The sequence below is a fragment of the Solanum verrucosum genome, unplaced genomic scaffold, assembly GCF_900185275.1.
Source record: "Solanum verrucosum unplaced genomic scaffold, falcon-dt-bn FXZP01000022.1, whole genome shotgun sequence".
NCBI classification, from domain to species: Eukaryota; Viridiplantae; Streptophyta; class Magnoliopsida; order Solanales; family Solanaceae; genus Solanum; species Solanum verrucosum.
The window spans coordinates 3,451,418-3,472,815 of record NW_026020086.1 but is presented as its reverse complement, the minus strand read 5'-3'; the positions used below and the strand labels follow the sequence as shown (position 1 = coordinate 3,472,815).

The window sequence follows — 21,398 nt, the reverse complement described above, 5'->3', positions numbered from 1 at the left end:
GTTTACGGAATTATATCACATTTGTATTAAAGTTGTATTAGATATGTTTCATAATTGTTGTATTAAAATCATGAACAATACATCCTACATTTATAATACATATTGCAAACTTCATTTCCTTTTTAATGATATCAGCTAAAATAATTTAGGTAGCACACTTATAATACATGCACAATACATTTTTAATACATATTGCAAACATCACTCACATTCTTAGTGATACAAACCAAAAGTAATTTATAAGACACATATAATACATGTTTTATTTATGAATAATACATTTATAATACGTATTGCACACTTCACTCATTTCTTATGGATACCAACAAGAATAATTTAGGTAACACACTAATAATACATTTATAAGACATGTACAATACATTTTTAATACATATTGCAACTATCACTCATTTTCTCAGTGATAAAAGCAAAGATAATTTATAAGATACATATGATATAAGTTTTATTCATGAATAATATGAGTTTAATTCAGTTTATAGATCGTTGTCTTGTCTTTTGTTAGTTACGTTTTTCATTCATTCTTAATTATCTCTTCTAATTCAACTTTAAATATTGTGTAATATAATTTTAAAGCAATTTCATTTATTTTGCAATTTTTTGATTTATTTGGTACTATTGGATTACTTGTTTAATTCATTATTAATACAAGTTTAATTTACTCTATAGATCATTGTGTGTAATATATTTTGAATTCAACTTTAAATGTGTGTAATACATTTTTAATTCAAGTTTAATTCATTTTGTAATTTATTATGTCTCTTCATTTGTAATGATTAAATTATTTGTTTAATTAATTAATTATTGATACAAATTTTATTCATTCTACGAATCATTGACTATTCTACGAAAGAAAGTAGAGAGAAAAACAAAAGAAAAAAAAGCAACAGAAAGAGAGAGAAAAAGAGCAGCAAAAGGAAAACAAAAAAAGAAAAAACAGCAAAAAGAAAGTAAGAGAGAAAGAGCAACAAAAAGAAAGGAGCGAGAAAGAGAGAAAAATTAAAAAGCTGAGAGACAAAAAAGAGAAAGAGGCGAGAGAAAGAAAAATGTAATAAAATATATAGTATTGTTTTATATGCTATAAATGGTAATAATTAAAGAGTATGTCTAAAATAAGTAATTATTTTTTAAAAAGGATCCACTCAAGTAATTAATCCAATTAAAAACGTATAACAAATACACTTTATCATGTATTCTGGGCCCAATAGGAACAAATTATAGTTTGATATCTATTAGATTCATATCTCACTAAAACAATTTTATTGATGTTTTCCATTCCAAAAACATGGGCCAAATCTTTGGGCCCAATCACAACATAACAATCTTAAATAGCATCTTACTTTATTTCAGTAGAAAGTGTTGAGAAAGAATGTGATTTACGAATGATATTTTTTTCCTTATTTATTTTCGAATTTATTGTATTACTCTACGTTCTATTTAATTTGACTACTATTTTAAAATTTCTTTTTTACTTATCATTGTATTAGGAAAAGATAATTATTTTTTCTATTTTATACTCAACATTAATTGCTTATTTTTCAAGACTTAAACTATTCATCAATTAGTATGACGTATCTGGAGGGGTTCACGTGAACATGTGTTCTCCTCCCAAGATCATGTATATACTGGTGTTATATTTTTTAAAATATTCAAATAAAGATGTGTGATCCCATACTTGAAATATCGAATACATGCTATAAATTATAATGATTAGCTACACCTCTAGGTAGAAGATTTGAAATTTAAATTTTATATCCTTCGTATTTTTCGTCTTTCTAAAATCATGTAACATTCTAAGTGGTTATTGATAGTACTTATGGCGTTTTATTATATTTTTTATACTATGATCTTTCAAAAAAATTAAATCCGTCACATTGAAACTTTATAATATTTTTAGCACTGTAATAATTTTTTTTATATAATTAAATCAATGTGTATATTAAAACTCAACTATTAGTATTGGATTATATATCATACAATCAATGGGTTTGACTATTTCGTGATAGGAATTTAAAGATTAAACTTGTATAATTTATATCTTAGATCAACTTTTTTCTAATCTTCTCAAAATCCTTAATACGCCTCTGAGAATCTTAGTATCTCAATTGATTAACTACCTATAATTTCACCTTATCGGTGAATATTCGATTCTCGAGATGGTAAATCATCTCATCTATTTTTCTTTTCTCGACCCAAAAATTTATTTTTTTTATCTTTTTAAAAACTCTTATGTCGTTGAAAACTTGAAAAAACCTTTCTCAGATACCTAAATAGAAAGAGCTGAGAATGTAAGGCATAAAACGCAGTCAACGAATGCGATTTATGAGTAAAATTTCGTGTATTCTTATTAATTGTTTAAATTACTATAATATTCCTTCGTTTAATTTTATTTGTCCACTATTTTTTCAAATATATTTATTTATTTCATTTATTACTTTTATAATATCAAGAAAAGATAAATATTTTATCTTTTTAAAAAAATGTCATGTCGTTGAAATTTGAAAAATCCTTCTCAAATATCAAAATAGAAAGAGCTGAGATTGAAAGGCATAAAACACATTCAGTGAATGCGATTTATGAGTAAAATTCTATGTCTTCTTTATTGAAATTACTATATTACCCTTTCCGTTTAATTTTATTTGTCCACTATTTTTAAAATATATTTATTTATTTCATTTATTACTTTTATAATATCAAGAAAAGATAAATATTTTATCTTTTAAAAAAAAGTCATGTCGTTGAAACTTGAAATTCTTCTCAGACACCAAAATAGAAAGAGCTAAGAATGAATTGCATAAAACTAGGGGTGTGTATCGGTCGGTTCGGTTCGGTTTTAAGTATTATTGATTCGATTTATTGGTTTTCGGTTTTTAAATATGCTAAACCGATAACCAAACCAATAAGATATTTGTTATCGGTTTTTGGTTTATCGGTTTTAGGTCGCTAACGGTTCGGTTTTCGGTTTAACCAATAAGAAAATGCTTTTAAAACAAATATATGACTTATCCAATAATTTGACGCGATACGCATACATCAAAATAATCTTTCCAAATGGGACAACAAGGATCAACTTGTTGTATTTTGGTCATCACAACAAAGACTTGGTCAATTTATGATCACCATAATATATAAAACGAGGTCCCCTTTATGCAATAAAGACAACCAAATAAAACCAAATCATAGATAAAAGTCAAAACAGTAGCAAATGAGGTCATGCTTATGGTAACTAAATGAAGTTCTTACATTATTTTTAAAAAAAAACACACAATCTGAATTCCTGACGTTAATCAAATAGCAGATATTTACAATCGTGCAAAAGCTAATATTAGTCAATTATAAACTAACTAAAGTAAATAAGTAATATTAAAAAGTAAAACCAAAAGGTTAAATAACTAAAAGCAGAGAGGAGAGTTAATTGTTAAGTAGTGTTAATTATTGCGTACGGTTTTTATATTTTTAATCTAATATACTACTAATTATATTAACATTTTTTGTTTAATATATTATATATATGTATAACTAAAAAATAAAATAGTAAATTATTATATTCTTAATGGGTTATCGGTTAACCCAATAACCCAATATTAAAAACCAATAACCCAATAATTTTTTTTTGTAAAACCATTAAATAACCGTTAACCCAATAACCCAATAACAATAAACCAATAACACTTTTTTCGGTTCGGTTTATCGGTCGGTTCGGTTTTTACACACCCCTACATAAAACGCATTCAATGAATGCGATTTATGAGTATAATTTTGTGTCTGTTGTTGAAATTACTATATTACCCCTTCTGTTTAATTTTATTTGTCGACTATTTTTATAATATATTTATTTATTTCATTTATTACTTTTATAATAAAAGATAAATATTTTATTTTTAAAAAAAATCGGCATGTCGTTGAAGACTTGAAAAAAAACCTTTCTTAGATACCTAAATAGAAAGAGTTGAGAATGAAAGGCATAAAACGCATTCATCGGATGTGATTTATGAGTAAAATTTGTGTATTCTTATTGATTGTTGAAATTACTATATTACCCTTCCGCTTAATTTTATTTGTCCACTATTTTAAAAATATATTTATTTATTTCGTTTATTACTTTTATAATAACAATAAAAGATAAATATTTTATCTTTTAAAAAAAACGTTATGTCGTTGAAAACTTGAAAAACCCTTCTCATATACCTAAATAGAAAGAGCTGAGAATGAAAGACATAAACGAATTCAGTGACTGCGATTTATGAGTAAAATTTTGTGTCTTCTTATTAATTGTTGAATTACTATATTACCCCTTCCGTTTAATTTTATCCATTATTTCTAAACTATATTTATTTAATTCATTTATTACTTTTACAATATCAAGAAAAGATAAATGTTTTATCTTTTTTTAAAAACACCATGTCGTTGAAACTTGAAAAACTCTTCTTAGATACCAAAATAGAAAGAGATGAGAATGAAAGGCGTAAAACGCATTCAGTGAATGTCATTTATGAGTAAAATTTTGTGTCTTCTTATTTTTTGTTGAAATTACTATATTACCTCTTCCATTTAATTTTATTTATCCACTATTTTTTAAATATATTTATTTATTTCATTTATTACTTTTATAATATCAAGAAAAGATAATTATTTTTTTTAAAAAAAATTGTGATGTCGTTGACAACTTGAAAAAACCCTTCTCAAATACCTAAATAGAAAGAGCTTAGAATGAAAGGCATAAAACGCATTCACCAAATGCAATTTATGAGTAATATTTGTATCTTCTTATTTATTGTTGAAATTACTATATTACCCCTTCCGTTTAATTTTATTTGTCCACTATTTTTAAAATATATTTATTTCATTTATTACTTTTATAATATCAATAAAAGATAAAAAGTTTATCTTTTAAAAAAATGTCATGTCGTTGAAAACTTGAAAAATCCTTCTCAGATACCTAAATAGAAAGAGCTGAGAATGAAAGGCATAAAAAGCATTCAGCGAATGTGATTAATGAGTAAAATTTTGTGTCTTTCTTATTTATTGTTGAAATGACTATATTACCCCTTCCGTTTAATTTTATTTGTCCACTACTTTTAAAATATATTTATTTATTTCATTTATTACTCTTATAATATCAAGAAAAGATAAATATTTAATCTTTTTTTAAAAACGCCATGTCGTTGAAACATGAAAAACTCTTCTCAGATACCAAAATAGAAAGAGCAGAGAATGAAAGGCATAAAACGCATTCAGTAAATGCGATTTATGAGTAAAATTTTGTGTCTTCTTATTTTTTGTTGAAATTACTATATTACCCCTTCCGTTTAATTTTATATGTCCACTACTTTTAAAATATATTTATTTATTTCATTTATTACTTTTATAATATCAAGAAAAGATAATTATTTTATTTTAAAAAAATTCGTTATGTCGTTGAAAACTTGAAAAAACCCTTCTCAAATACCTAAATAGAAAGAGCTTAGAATGAAAGGCATAAAACGCATTCACCAAATGTGATTTATGAGTAATATTTTGTGTTTTCTTATTTATTGTTGAAATTACTATATTACCCCTTACGTTTAATTTTATTTGTCCACTATTTTTAAAATATATTTATTTCATTTATTACTTTTAGGGATAAGTGTCTGAAAAATACCCCAACTTTGATCAGTTTTGCTATTGCGATACTAAACTTTCATGAGGACCTATTACCTCCCTAGACTGTGTAATACCATATTTTTTACCCCCTAAACTATTTAATAGTGTATTTTAAAGGTATATATGTGCCATCGTGGACACATTACTATTTATAATTTTACATTATTTTTTATGTCCACGTGGACAAATATATATGTTTAAAATACGGTATTAAATAGTCTAGGGAGGTAATAGGTCCTCATGAAAGTTTAGTATCGCAACAGCAAATTCGACCAAAGTTGGATATTTTTCAGACCCTTATCCCTTACTTTTATAATATCAATAAAAGATAAATATTATATCTTTTAAAAAAACGTCATGTCGTTGAAAACTTGAAAAATCCTTCCCATTTACCTAAAATATATATATTACTTTAATCATATCAAGAAAAAAACATTATTATTTTTCTATTTTATTCTCAACATTAATTACTTATTCCCAAATTATTTATCAAGACACAATATTATTCGTCAATTAATAAAAACATTTTATGAATATTCTCATATTAATTTTATTTCTTGCAAAACATGTAAAATTTAAAATGAACAAGTAAAAATTAACGGAGGGGTAATCACTTACATTTGAATTACCTACTCAAATGTAAATGATTGTACGTTGAAGGAAAATGAAGTTGTGATATTTCTTTTACAGTGTTTGTGGACTGAGTATATATATATAACATTGAAATGTTTAAATGGTTTATTTCACATAAATTCATGTAATACTAAAATTTATCGGTAATATTTAGGCACTCATATTATGGCATATTTTAAATGAACTCCTGTACGTATAATAAATTATACGTAATTCATATTAGACACTTTGACTTTATAATTTGAAAAAACTTTTATGCAAATTTATAAGCTAGCTATGCTTAAAATATGTTATTTTTTTTAATTAATTGTATGCATTAACTTTACTAAGCTTAAAGAATTTATGCATGTTCACTAAGATGTCGTTTCGATGAATGAAACGTAAAAAACAAAAGTGAACGAATGAAATATTTTGATTGAAGGAGTATTAAAAAATTCATCATCAAATGGTGTGCCTTGCACGATGTCCTAACGATAATTTTTATTAAGTAATTGACAAAAGAAAATATTAAATATGTTTAGTTGATGGCATGTCATTTTTGTGAAAACATCGTCATGAAAATGTTTTTTTTTTTTAAAAAAGAATGTTTTCCTGCTTTTTATTTGGTTGAACAACAAAAAATATTATAAATGTGTAGTCTATAAAATAATTAAATGGTTTTAAAATGTAAGTAGTTGGCACGTTTTAATTTATTTACTTTTTAATTTTCGCATTCAGTTCGTATTAAGATTCAATTAAATTTAAATTTGTACATTACAAAATACATTTCTAGAAACGTCGCTTCTAATATGACATATTTTGTTCCATTCTCATTACTCAATTTCAAAATGTTAGTTACAAACTAAATAATCATCACCAACTTCACTCAACATAATATCGTTTTAAAAATTGTACTATATATATAGTCACAAAATACATTGAGGTTATGATCGAGATAAGCTACTTTTTGAAAAATATGAATTCATGATGGATAAATTTTATAGCTAAATAATAAAATTGTTATCTTTAATTCTATTTAGCAATGTATTATCATAAAATCTTATTAGGTTACGAGTTATTTAGCGACAGATTGACGATGAAATTTATAGGTATTTTCAATTATATTAGGTTACGAGTAATTTAGCAACAGATTGACGATGAATTGGTAGGTAATTTCAATTATATATATTGACTAAGGAGATAATAAAGAGTAATAATTCCAACCAATTTATACAACTTGCAAGTATTGATTTGTAAGTGCAAATTTAAATTCTCGTGACAAATTTCAATTACCTTCATCAACTTGATTGAATTCTATCAAATTTCTCTTTCTGTAAGTATATATTAGTCCTTTATCAAAGTTGTTTAATTTTCTCTTCCAAACATAGTTTAACAGTAAAGAAACTACATAATTTAATATGATTTGATTCTTACTTAGTCAATAGTCATGACTAAATAGATCTTAATTAGTTGACAATTGGCAAATTAGTCGGATAAGTAGGTTTAATTAGGGTTGAGAATGGATATACAAAAAACAAAACAAAAAATACACTATGTTTCTACCACCTAGGTTTCTATACATATTTTCTACCGATGTTTCTAATGGACGTTAAACTTAAAATAGATGTATCTATATAATTAAACCTTAATTCCAACTAATTATTAATTGATATAGTGTATATAGAATTATTTGTTTCTTCCATTGTACTCTATTTTCTTATCATGATGTATATCAAGAACATATATGTAACTAAGTCATTCATTGTACTTGTGAATCAGAGTTGAAATTTACATCATAAGTTTTAAACAAGCACAAGAGCCAAAATTGTCGAAGATTTTACATAATATATGTGTTAGTGAAAAATAACAAATATCAATAGAATAGTTTAAACTGTGCATAAGCTAAGCTGATCGAACATCGACATTATTAAAAAAATAAAATAGGGTTTAGTACTCACATGTTGATGAAGTGGCAATGAGTTCTAACTATACTAAAGCATGTGTGAGTTATTATTTCCAAGAATTTCAAGTTGTTCATGTGGATTTGTTGTTTGCTCCTAAATATATGGTTTTATTCACATGATTGAGATTTAGTAATTACTATGTTTCCATCTTTCCTTTTAACTTTTGAATGAATTAATCAAAACCCCTTTATTTTATTTTTAAAAACCTATGCTCAAAACACATGAATTGAATTGAATTTAATTTAATTTAATATTATTATTTTTTCATAAATATGGATGTATAATCATTTTTATATATGTACAAATACTAAAATTCGATCGAAACTTGATATTGCTTAGTATGATAGAGGAAAATCGGAGCGAAAATAGTGAACCTTACTAGGGGATGGTGAATGCAATATTATTATATTGAGGTTAAATCTAATAATATTTAACCTCAAAATTTATATCTTTTTTTTTTACTACGCCATATTCAATTAAAACTTTCACATAAACCAAAGTTGTATGATTTTGTTAAATTCGTATAAAAATTCAAAAATGTTAAATAATTCAAACTTTCAAAACTTTATCGTTGGAATACTTTTAAGAAAAATATCAAATACTATTAAAGATCAATCACATTAAAGTTTGAAAAAAAAAAACAATGGGTCCAATAATATAAACTGTCGGTGGATGTCTAGTCCTTTTCCAAATAAATGAGTCATATTTTGAAAGAAGAAAAAAAAACGAATATAATCACTTACATTTTTTTCCTTTTATTTTTCGTTCGATATCTAATATTTACATTGAAGTACGACTAAGTTAAATTCACATATTAATTGTAGAGCCTATTTTATATGTGACGCTTTTAACACAATTTTTTCCCTTACCAAAGTTCAAACCTTAAACTTCATATTAAGATGTGGTGAAATGGTTAAGATCCTTCCACACTTCATCAAAAGTTTCGATTACAAACCATGAGAATGAAAATCAAAAATCAAAAATCAAATTCTGCATCGCGAATTAAAATTAATTAATCTTCAATTATGATACCACACATCTAGTAAAACACTAGATAAACTCCACCCCTCCCCACCCTCAAACACACACCTCATTATGTGAGTCGTGATGTGATGCTTAGGAATTAAGATTCCTCTACACTTTACTAGAGCTCACGAATTCAAGTTTTGAATATGAAAAATAAAAATTAATTTTGCAATAAGTGAATCTGAACTAATTAGACTTCAATACAAATATCCAACACTGAGTGAAAAAATAAAAAATAAAAACACTTCCACCACCACCCCTCCCCCCACCCATAAAAAACATCATAGGGCCCACAAAGCCCAATTTTTAAGTGAAAGAGCCCAAATAAGTGTCGGTAGGAAAGAGCCAACAAATAGGAATACAGTTGGATCAAATTCACACGTTTGAGTACTAATCATTCACATGTTGTGGGTCCCAAATAAAAACACTTCATATATATCTCGTATTCATATTGAAATCTGACTATTTCAAAGTTAGTGAATGACACAGCCCATTCATGATGATGGCTGCACTCCAAATAGATTTTTTCAATACGCAGAACTCGAAATTATCGGAGAGTAATCCCAATCATTCCGTCACAATCCAGATCGATGACTTATACATGTATTTCACAGTCAAGCTTAGCTGTCCATCTCCACTATTTAAGGCTCAAACTTAGCTGGCTTTTCTGTCTAATAAATCCTAACCATTTAATTGTCAACAAATATCCCTCCATGTGCCTGCACAAGATCTCACTACTACAATTAAATATTTTAATAAAAAATTAGATAACATTATTTCATATCAAGAGTGGAGATAGCATTCAAAATGCACATTCAACATAATTTTAAAATTTTAGTCTAATAAATCATATATACTTGAAATTATTTTCTTAAAATAAAAAATCAAAACATATATCAGATTAAAATCTTGAATTTTTCTTTGTATCAAACTTTCATACATATGAATTACCTTATGTACACCTTAATCAGCTTTTACATACTTCGATTATTCATAAAATACTTGTTACTAATAAAAGTAATTAGTTATTAGATATTGTTATTGTACTTTGTAAAAATTATCACATAAAGAAGGAAACAAGAATATACATATCAATTATCATATAAATATACATAAAAAAGTAAAAGACAATATATGAGACAAAGAATAATAAACTTCTTTTATCCTTTACAAGGAAAGCAATAACAAGTTGTTCTAAAAAAGGGAAAGGGAGTTTATCAAATCTTTTCCCCTCCTCTTTCCCCAATAATAATAATAATAATAATTTTTTAAAAAAAGAATTGGTATTCACCTTTTCTTTTTCCTCTTTTTTTTTTTGCTTTTGTGATTAAAAAAAAGAAAAAAAATCTAAAATAACCACAACATGAAATTAAAAAAAAAATTAATTATCAATTTACAACTTTCCTTGATCATAGCCATAATAAGAGAGATACCATTTAACAAACTTTTTTAACCCGGTTTGCAAATCGGTTGTGGGTTTATACCCGAATTCTTTCCGGGCCGAACTTATATTCGCATGAGTAAACGGAACGTCGCCGTTTCCGGGCATTACGACGAAATTCTTCTTAGCTTTAACCTTCAAATGCTTCTCCAACATCGCAACCATCATCGGAACTGTCACCGGAGACGTATTACCCAAATTAAATATCCGATACGGAGCGGGTCCCCGTTTCTTCCCACCCGACCCGGTACTTTTACCCGAAGTATCAAGTGACCCGATACAACCTTTTACCACATCATCAATGTAGGTAAAATCCCGGGCTAAATCAACCCGATTCTTGCCCCGATAAACCGTAATCGGTTTCCCTTGCAATATGTTACGGGTAAAGCTGAAATACGCCATGTCGGGTCTTCCCCACGGTCCGTAAACAGTGAAGAATCTTAACCCGGTTATCGATAACCCGTAAATATGGTTATAAGTATGTGTAATTTCTTCACCTGCTTTTTTTGTAGCGGCATATAACGAAGCGGGTTGATCCGTCCGATCCGATTCGGAAAATGGTACTTTTTCGTTTAACCCGTAAACAGAACTTGAGCTCGCCCAAACAATGGCGGGTTGCGGGTTCGAATTTTTACAAACTTCGAGTAGGGTTACCAGGCCGGCGATATTACTGTGAATGTACGAACCTGGATTCTCCATGGCGTAACGAACTCCAGCTTGAGCTGCCAGATGCATTACATGTGTAAATCGAGCAATGTCAAACAGCTTAACTAACAATTTCGAATCGTTAATATCACCATCAACAATGAAAATGGAATTCTGGTTGAGTAGATTCTTCCGGGCTTTTTTCAACGACGGATCGTAGTAATTGTTGAAATTATCGATTCCTACAACTCCGTCGCCTCTTTTTTTCAAGGCGAGGGAGACGTGGGAACCGACGAAACCAGCTGCGCCGGTAACCAACACCGACATTCCGCCGTGAGAACGGCGGATCTGAGCGGAATTGATAACATTTTTCTCCCAATGATGACCGCCCCATGTAGCGGTGAAATACCGGTTACCGGAATCCATAAACGACTGAAAACACAAATATGAAGCTGTTAAAGCTATTAAAAACAATGCCCATAGAAACATCGTGCTTGTTGATGCAAAACATCGATGAAAATGTCGATTTCTGTCCTTGAATTTTCCAGGTGTAGACGGAAACAATTCCTCCTCTAACGAAGGCATAATTATAATTATGGTGAATTTCTACAACTATTTTGTTTATTTATTTAATTTTTTTGAGCAGCTGCAGAGAACAATTTGTTGAAAATTGTGAGTCTGCATCTGCGGAAGAAGAAGATAAAAATGGAGGAATATATATAGTGGGTGACCACAAATAAGGCGACAAAATTTAACGCGTGAACGCGTTGAGAGGTTAGAGAGAGAAAAATAGGAAAAAAAATTAAATTGTTTAATAAATAAAAAAAGAAAATAATGACTAGAAATAAGGGGACAAGTAGTACAAAGTATAAAAAAAAGTAAAAGTTTAGGGGAATTGGATTTTTAGTGGGGTAGCGTGGGGGTAAAAATGGGATTATAGGTGAAAGTTTAAATTTAACGATAATAATAAGGTATAGAAAAGATAGAGTGTATATAAGACTTATCTTATTATAAGAAGATATAGAGATTATTTTTGATAAAACTCTCGAATTCAAATTTTCTAGTTGGTATTCGAAATCATTAGTTATGAAGGTGAAAATTTTTAACGTTGTATTGTGCGGAATTTAATAAGGATTATAGTAAAAGATTATTAAGATTTAAGAGATGTTCTCTTTGAAAATTAAAGACTTTTCTTTCTTTTTTTCACCTTTAATAAAAAATCAGCAATCCAAAAAATCTAAATTTACGCACTAAGAAAAAACTCACTAAAAACATTTTTGGTTTTTAATTTAATAAAATACTATTTTTAAATTTAAATTTAAAATTTCTAATTAAAGTAAAATCGCACTTGGTGATACTTCATTTAGTAGGTAGTAGAGTAAAAACCTATTAAGACTTTTAAAAAATAAATAAATGATGGTATGATTAGTCTATGTGTGGTTGTAAATATTATGGAATGTGTTTTTATTTTGTTTTTTGTTTTTTTAAATGATTTTCTATCTTTGCTCAATTTTTTTGGAAGATGGTGTAAATTGTTTATAAATCTTAAATTAATGATTCGATATTCCAACGAATCTTAATTCAATCATAGTGTTTTTTTCCTTTTGTATATTTTCAAAGTTTTACTGTTTATAGTCACTCCTATTAAAAATAAATTATCTTAATATATATTTAAAAAGTACTTCAATATTTCTTATTTGTATAAAGTTTACTATAACAATATGCTCACTAAAATTTCATTAGTGAAATCTGAAAAATATGAAAATATGAAATGTACGCAGATTTTATTCCTATCTCGTGAGTCGTGAAGGTAAACTATATTAATATTAGATCTTTTTTTTTTCTTATTTATTTCACATTAATATTGCTTTCTTGTTATTAATCTTTATTAATTATTATAATGAGGGGTTATTGTCAATAAGTGATTTGAGTGAATATCACTTTATACACGTAAGGATGTTGTATTTAAAGTGAAGTTAGTGATTGACCTTATTTTATATAAGATTTCAATTATCATATTGTCTCTTGCTACCATCAAAGAACTATTTAATTTCCATAAATTGAATGAATTAAATTTAAACACGTAATTTGTTTGTTTAAATTTGTTAAATTATTGTTATATTTGACTAATTTGAAAACTATATTACAATACTCATTCTATATATCACACAAGTAGTTAATTGGTGGAACTATTAACAATTATGGTAACTTTATAAATATTCACTTGTAAAAGAACAAAAAAATTAACGATCTAACTTACTAAAAATAAAATTTAGCATGCTTAGTGAGATATTATATAAATATTAGACTCATTTTTTAAACAAAAGAGTGTAATTTAATTGTTGACACAAGTAAGTAAAAGTAATTCCTAATTATTGATACTAAAAATTAAGGAGTATTTGTTTTAGTAGAGTGAAATGTGATAACGAAAACAATGTCATTATGATATCATAAAATTTATTGCACTAATATAAATTATTCGATTTTATAGATATTTCAATTCCAGCGAATAATATATGAATCGTTAGAATATTCATTAAAATCCAGTTAGGTTGTAATATTATGAAAGATACTCAATAGATATCCTTATTTAAAATGTTACTTGTTGCGTGCTTAAGTAATAAGTACGTATAATGTGATAATTAACATAACATATTTTAATTAAAAAAATCTTATTAATGGGAAATCATCACTCATAATGACATATTCACTGTTTTTAGAAATAAATCCTGACTCTTCAAAAAGCAAATAAATTCAATTAATGTGAAAATATATATCAAAGTGAACATACTCTCTAAGTGGTAATATTTTCCTCGTTTTCCACTTATTCTATTAAAAACTTATTATATTAAATGTATCTTAATTAATTATTGCATCTTTAATGGTAAATAAAATTGCAAGCGACTATAACACATCATTAACCAATTAATTATTGAAGAATTAATCTAAATAGGTTTATCGAATAGTTTAAATAAAAAATAGTTAACATAGGTAGAATATAAAAAATAATTATGAATATAGTAAAAAGGAAAAGTTAAACAACTAATATGATAGACTATTTGGGAATATACCCTCTAATTAGTTTACCAATTAGTTCACGCATGGCGTAAAAGAAGATTTGAAATAAAAACAATTAGTTCATCATACTCCCTCGATCTCAAGATTAGCATCGCTTTAGCAAAAAAAAAAAACATTTCAAAATAAATATTGTTTTAGAATTAGCAGTATTTTGAGCCTTAATCATCAAATATTACGATGATTTGCTATTTTATTGAGAAAAACTCATGATATAGTAATCGATTCGCTTTGTATTAATGTATTGATTAGCTTTGTATCGATCCAATCTATATCAAAGCATAGAGATAGAGTGCAAATCAATATAATTCCAAACGAACAAATACAAAACAAAATAAATAAAATTCGAATTTTCATTAAGTATTATTATTTTATTAAACCGTCACTATTTTAATAAATACAAAACATATATTTGCTCTATCGGTTAGTTGTGCTTATCGAGAGGTGGGACCCAATATATAAATATGAGAGTAAATTAACATAACATGGACACCATTTTGTTGAATCGGTTTAGTACAATGTGACAAATAATATGTACACGTTAATTATTGCTTCGGTTTTCTTTTTCTTACTAATTTTGATTGATAAGTTTACCATCGGTTGAACCGGTCACCACCTTTTTCTCTATTATCATCTTCGTTCACTTTTACTTATCAGTTTAAGATAACTCTCGTATTTAGTCGAGATATAAAAGGATAAATAACTTCATACAATAGTAAATTATTAGATTTTAGTTCAATCATTGTACATTGTAGATCACTTAATCCTTAATCAGGCTCCGAATTCGAACCTCTAAAATTGTAAAATGAACTTTACAATACATGAACTCGGATTTAATGACATGAACACTAATGGAAAACTAATAAAAATACCAATTTTACCCCTAAGGGCGGTCGCAATGTTGTCATAGGTGCCCATATTTTTCTGTTTGTTTTTTGTTTCTGTATAAAAAAAAAGTCTAATTGCCAGCTTTATTTTGCAGATAATAATCAGTTCAACCTGAATATTGACTTATTTTTTTAAAAAAAATTAATTATCATATAAATTATAGTTTTAAATTCCTTGATGAAGGTTCTATGAAACTGTGAAGACTGAACTTAATATTTTAACATAATTATTAAATTCATCACTCCAAAGAGCAGTGACTCTTGTGAGAGAAACTCCAAAAGTATCGATGCTCAGTCGAAAAATTTAAAATATTTAATTATTAGCGGATGAAGTAAATATTGATCGCAAATAAAAGATGATCAAACCCTAGTTCTCAAGGTTAGAGGAGTAGTCAAGATTTTCGTGGTGAAATACATAATTTATCTTAATAACAAGCTTCACAATTACATATTTAATGAATTTTTAATAAAAAGATTCATCTGAACCAATACGTAATCATCTAGCTCCCGCTTTGCTCAAGGTTAGGGTATTTCTATTGCTTTTGGCATATAATTTCAACACAAATTTGATAAGTAAATCGGTTAAATTTCAAAATGATATCAGACGTCTGACATAATGATAAGTTGATTAATGGGGCTAACTTAATTCAGATAATCATTGGAATTTTCTAGGTATTAATGGGGCTAACTTAATTCAGATAATCATTAGAATTTTCTAGGTTATTTGTTTATAACTAAATTTTAGTTGTTTTTCTTAATTAAAAAAATAGGACATTTTATGTATTTATTTTAGTTTTTTTCTTCTCAAAGAAAGGATTAAGATGGTGGTTGGAATGAGATTTAATAAAATAAAATAAAGAAAGCTTATAGAATAAAGTTCAATGTGAACTTAATGACGTGATTGCTTTAAAGTAAAGTCTTCTTTTGACCTAACTAAGCACATCTTGTCTCTTATTATAATAAATGAAAAAAGAACCCTAATTAGTACATATATCACTCCACATGTTACGAAAGACTTCCGTTTACTTTTTTATTCGATATTTGATATTTACTTATTTCAATTTATAATATTTGTCATTTTCTATCCATCTAAAGACAATAACTCATATAATCGCTAGATCAGTACGATCGATATGTTTTTATTATACACCACTTCATAACTCGCTCTGAAAATGCTTTTCTAAAACATTTGGTGAATAGTTACTATATTTGATTAACAAAAATAAAGTCAAGAAGGGTTTGGAATTCCTCAAATCAAGAAGAGCTAAGTTGTGAGATAAATAAGTAATAATTGATGAAATAGGTGTAGCACAATAAATAGATATAAATTCTGACTTTGATGAGATAGATATATATCCAGTACCATATGAGCTGTGATGTGTACTTTACCTTTACTACTCCACTAGTTTTAATTAATCGTATAATTGTCATATTTCACTTATCAAAAATTAAATTATATAAGTATTTGAAATATTTTTTTAATCAAATTAATAACCAAAAATTGCAATTTATGGTATAGATTATATATTGTATATAAATGAGTTAATTTGAATTTCTTACAATAAAACATGATAATTAATTTGAGACGAAAGGAGTACTATTGAGATTCTAACAACTAATTGTACGGCTAATATGGCTGGCACTTGAAAATTTAGGAGTGTTTGGTCTTACCATTAGAATTATTCACTTGATCTTAATAACTTTCGCTTACCCTCTACTGTGTAATAGCCTGCAAATCACACAGGGGATGTAAATCGCATTAGGCAAGCCCTATGCGAGCGACTCGACTCAGAAGGCATTGAGGGGAGATCGATCCCGGATCATCCATGTGGATGACCACCGTCCAAACCAACTGAGTCATCCCAAAGAACAACTTTTGCTTTATTTCTAATGTTTTATTATAAAATTTTCAAATCTAAATTTGAATTGGCATACATATTTGAAAAAATATTTTAAATTCATCTTTCAACTCTATCTTCGTAAATTCTAAATAAAGCATTCTTTTTATCATTTACAAAAAATATAATCAAACACAACCTCATCTTTAACTCTAACTTCATAAATTTCAAATAAAGAGATAAATATTTGAAATCTATGGTCAAACGTTAACTTAGATTAGCTAGAAAATTTATTGATAGTATACTATTTGTGCCAAATTAGTGGTTCAAAAAGTGACTATTTGCCAATTTCTAATCATTTTGTGATTGGGCCATGTCCCATTTATTAATCTTTGGGCCTAGTTCTTTTTCACAATTAGCAGGCCTTGAACTCTGCAGAATTTTGGCTGTATGGTCTTACTAATTTTCTCAATTTCAACTCCTCATTTTTTTTCAATGTAATCAAATACTGTGTAAATGTAAGGAGTTGTTTGGTATGAGGTATAAGGTATAATAATTCGGGATAAAATGTAGAATTACTTTATCTTGCTTTTGGTTAGAGTTATTAAGTAGTTATTGGATTATTTATCCCACCATTTATACCATAGTGATGAGATAAATTATCTCATATAGATAGTGGATAACTTATTCCAAGTTAATTAATTCCTAAATAACTTGTTCCCAATTACCAAACGACCCCTAACCGTTTTATAAGCGAAGACTATTATTTCACTTGAACATTTGCGGGACTATAAATCATTTAAAAGATTTGACAAGTACCTCGTTAAACTCAACACTTAGCTTTGCTCCCTCCAATCATAGCCAACACTATCACTAAATTTTGTATCATAGAAACTACATGTGACATTATATATACAACAATAACATATTCAGATCTTATATTTGTCTTTATGAGGATAGAGTTATTTCTGATGACATGATATATACGTATGTACAAAATAAAACTTTAACATAAGGTGAAGAATGCATCAAACACAAACCAAACATAATTCCTTCCATTTAAACCTTAAAAACACAAATCACAATGATCAAACTAGTAGTACAAAGTTACATTCTATTAAGACTTCACCATAATATTTATTACTTAATTTTTTTTTTTGAGGTGGTGAATTTTTTTCACTAGTGAAAAATGACATGCATGCATGGATTTAGTTGCCACCATTTCCTCCACCATACCCACTCCCCTGTCCACCTCCATATCCACTACCACTGGACCCACCTCTGTTCCCAGATCCAGAACCGGCTCTTGATCCAGCGTATGACCCTGCAGATGATCCCGCCTCAGAACCACCACCTCCTCCTCCTCCTGAGGAAGATGAACTAGAACTCGAGCTTGAACTTGAACTTGATCCTGAACCTGAGCCAGCTCCTGCACCAGCACCTGAACCACTTCCACCACCTAACCCTAACCCTATCCCAAGACCAACACCAATTCCACCCAAATTCAACCCTAAATCCATCCTTGCAACTCTACTTTCAGACAACACAATAAAGCTTGAAAAAACAAGCAAAACAAGAAGAGAAAAAGCCTTCACCTTAGCCATACTAGAAAAATATAGGACCAAAATAGCAAAGCGAATGTTTTGTGTACTATTTTTAGCTACTTGTGTTATGATGTTTTTGTTGAGTAACACATAAGGAATGTTAGGGCTATTTATAGTTGTAGATACTAATTAGGTAACACCAAAATAAGTGGACCACATTTTAACTAATTAACGCAAAAGTTAAAGTTAAATATATCAAAATTTTTACATAATCAGATCACTTTTATGTGTGGTAAATTGCAACAATCTTTTATATATTCTCGACATTATAATTTTACATGGTATAAAGATTTATTTGTAAATATTATACATCAATTCTAAATATCTGTCATGTAATTTAAATTCTTAATGTATCATACTAGGAAAATATTATGTTGATCTGTTTTTCTTTTTTAAAAATATTTGGACAAAAATTTGTGGATGAGAATGCTAAGCATGTCTGTCCAAAAAAATAATAAATAAATGTCAATTAAGCATGCAATACAAAAAGGTTATTGGAGTGCTGATTTGATGGTGTATACAGTATACTATGATGATATTATGACAATCCACCATACCACTATGGTAGTGGAGTTTTTTTTTTCTTTTTAAATTTAATTTTTTAAAATAAATAAATAATTTTTTTTAAATTTTTATAAAATATATAGTAGAGTTAAATAAAATTTCGCATTTTAAGGCGACTTACATATATGTTTCTTTAGATGAAGAGTATTTTTATCGATGTAACTATTTCTGTTAGAATTCGATTCATCAATTTCTTTCATCGTAAATTCTTATTTATCAAAATTTTTCCACTAAAAAAACATGTGTGTTTTAATAGTGATAGTATAATCAATAATGAATAAATTATATTAATAATACACATAAATTAAACTCTTTTTAATAATATGTAGCCAAATATAAAGTGGAAATATAATACCAATGAAAATGTACGTGCCACGAGGAGAATTGATTAATAAAATGTTTTAGAAGGAAATAAAATGCATATAATATTGTTCAATGGAATGATGAGAAAGATCCCAAAAAATGATATATATAAATAATATGTATGAAAGTTCTAGATTTAACTTGGACTTAATTAATCTAGATGTGAATTCAATTTTGTGGATGTAGTTCTCTAGGTTATATTTAGTGCACAAGTCAAATGATATAATATATGGTCATTTGCTATAATGGAATATCGCTATTTAGATCAATATTGAAATGTGACAACTAACAATAAGAAATTGACAAGTGATGAAATTGGTTAAAGCAATAATGGAGTACAAAATGGATGGTAATATTAGAGGCCGATTTGAGATTTAAATTAATTTAACTAATTTAATATTCAAAGTTTTAATAATGAGTTTATTACACTTCTAAAATCATATGTTTTCAATTTAATATTTGATAAAATAATAAAGAATTTTCACATATATACATTTAATATACATGTAAAAAATATTTAATTTAATTTAATTTGTCGATGCTATGAAACTATGTATACCTTATTGTATATATACATGCTCAATAATCTTGTAACTTCCTAACCAATCGAAGAAAAAACAATAAAAGATTAAAAATGCCAACCAAAATCATTCAACCCAAAACAAATATGCTTACAATTCAGATGTTCAAGACCGTGATACATAAAAATAAATGCATCGTATTACAATACAAAATCAAGATTTAACTGATGAAAAGTTGCTACATGTTCATATAATTGAACTATCTGTATTGAAGAATTATTATAGCAATAGACTTGGATTTACGTATAAACCAAATTCTGACAATAATTGATATCATTTACGTAAAATTCTATATACCTTAATTTTTGTATATACATATCATCAACTTCAACAATTTTGTATCTTTCTAACTCAAGCCCCCACCCAATCCAACCCAAACCAAACAACTTAGGTGGGAATTGATTGTTTTAAAAAGACTAGAAAATAAGTGTCACGCCCCGAGCTTACATCCTGGGCGAGATTGGCACTCGAAGATCATTGTTAGCCCCAAGCGAACCCTTGGCCTGGCTTACTTAACTCAGCGGAAGACAATATTCATACTTATAATGATCAATAACACTTAACTGAACTGAATAATAAAATAACTGAGAATGTTTCAAAGGTTAAACATTCAACTTGGCCAAAAGTGGCAACCCAAGTCTTAACAATAAGAAATGATAATGAAAAGACTCAAAGGACTAACATATGACTGTCTGTGAAGCCTCTAAAACAACTGAGATGGATGTTGGGACAACCCCACAACATCCTAATGAACTAACTAGAAAACAATGAAAATAGATCCTCTAGAATGCAAGGAGGCTCACCGACTGACTCTGAACTGCTCACTGGATCAACGGTGCGCTGGAATGCTGATCTTAGTTACTTGTGTCTGCATCATAAGACGATGCAGGCTAACAGTACATTGAATGTACGAGTATGCGAGTTGGAATGCTAAAACAACATAGGCTTGAAAGGGAAATCTGAAAGAAACACTTACCTTGACTCTTCTCAACTCATGAATACTTAACTGAACTCATTTCAATATAAAACAGTTTAAAACAAGTGCAATATGAAGAAAGCTATTCAAAAACATGATGTCAACTCTGTGTATATACAAGGATACAACATAACTCTGAAATGTATGTAAAAATACAATAA

The 21,398-nt window shown here is 27.6% G+C and overlaps 2 protein-coding genes across 2 annotated transcripts; both read right to left on the bottom strand.

Moving 5' to 3' along the window:
• Positions 1–10,398: 10,398 nt before the first annotated feature.
• On the bottom strand, positions 10,399–12,033 carry LOC125824512 (UDP-glucuronate 4-epimerase 1). The gene has a single exon (XM_049503905.1). It carries the CDS (start codon positions 11,932–11,934, stop codon positions 10,657–10,659), a length of 1,278 nt encoding a protein of 425 aa, XP_049359862.1. The 5' UTR covers positions 11,935–12,033; the 3' UTR covers positions 10,399–10,656.
• A 6,146-nt stretch (positions 12,034–18,179) lies between these two features.
• LOC125824551 (glycine-rich cell wall structural protein 2-like) lies at positions 18,180–18,851 on the bottom strand. The gene has a single exon (XM_049503953.1). It carries the CDS (start codon positions 18,751–18,753, stop codon positions 18,358–18,360), a length of 396 nt encoding a protein of 131 aa, XP_049359910.1. The 5' UTR covers positions 18,754–18,851; the 3' UTR covers positions 18,180–18,357.
• Between the last annotated feature and the right edge of the window lie 2,547 nt (positions 18,852–21,398).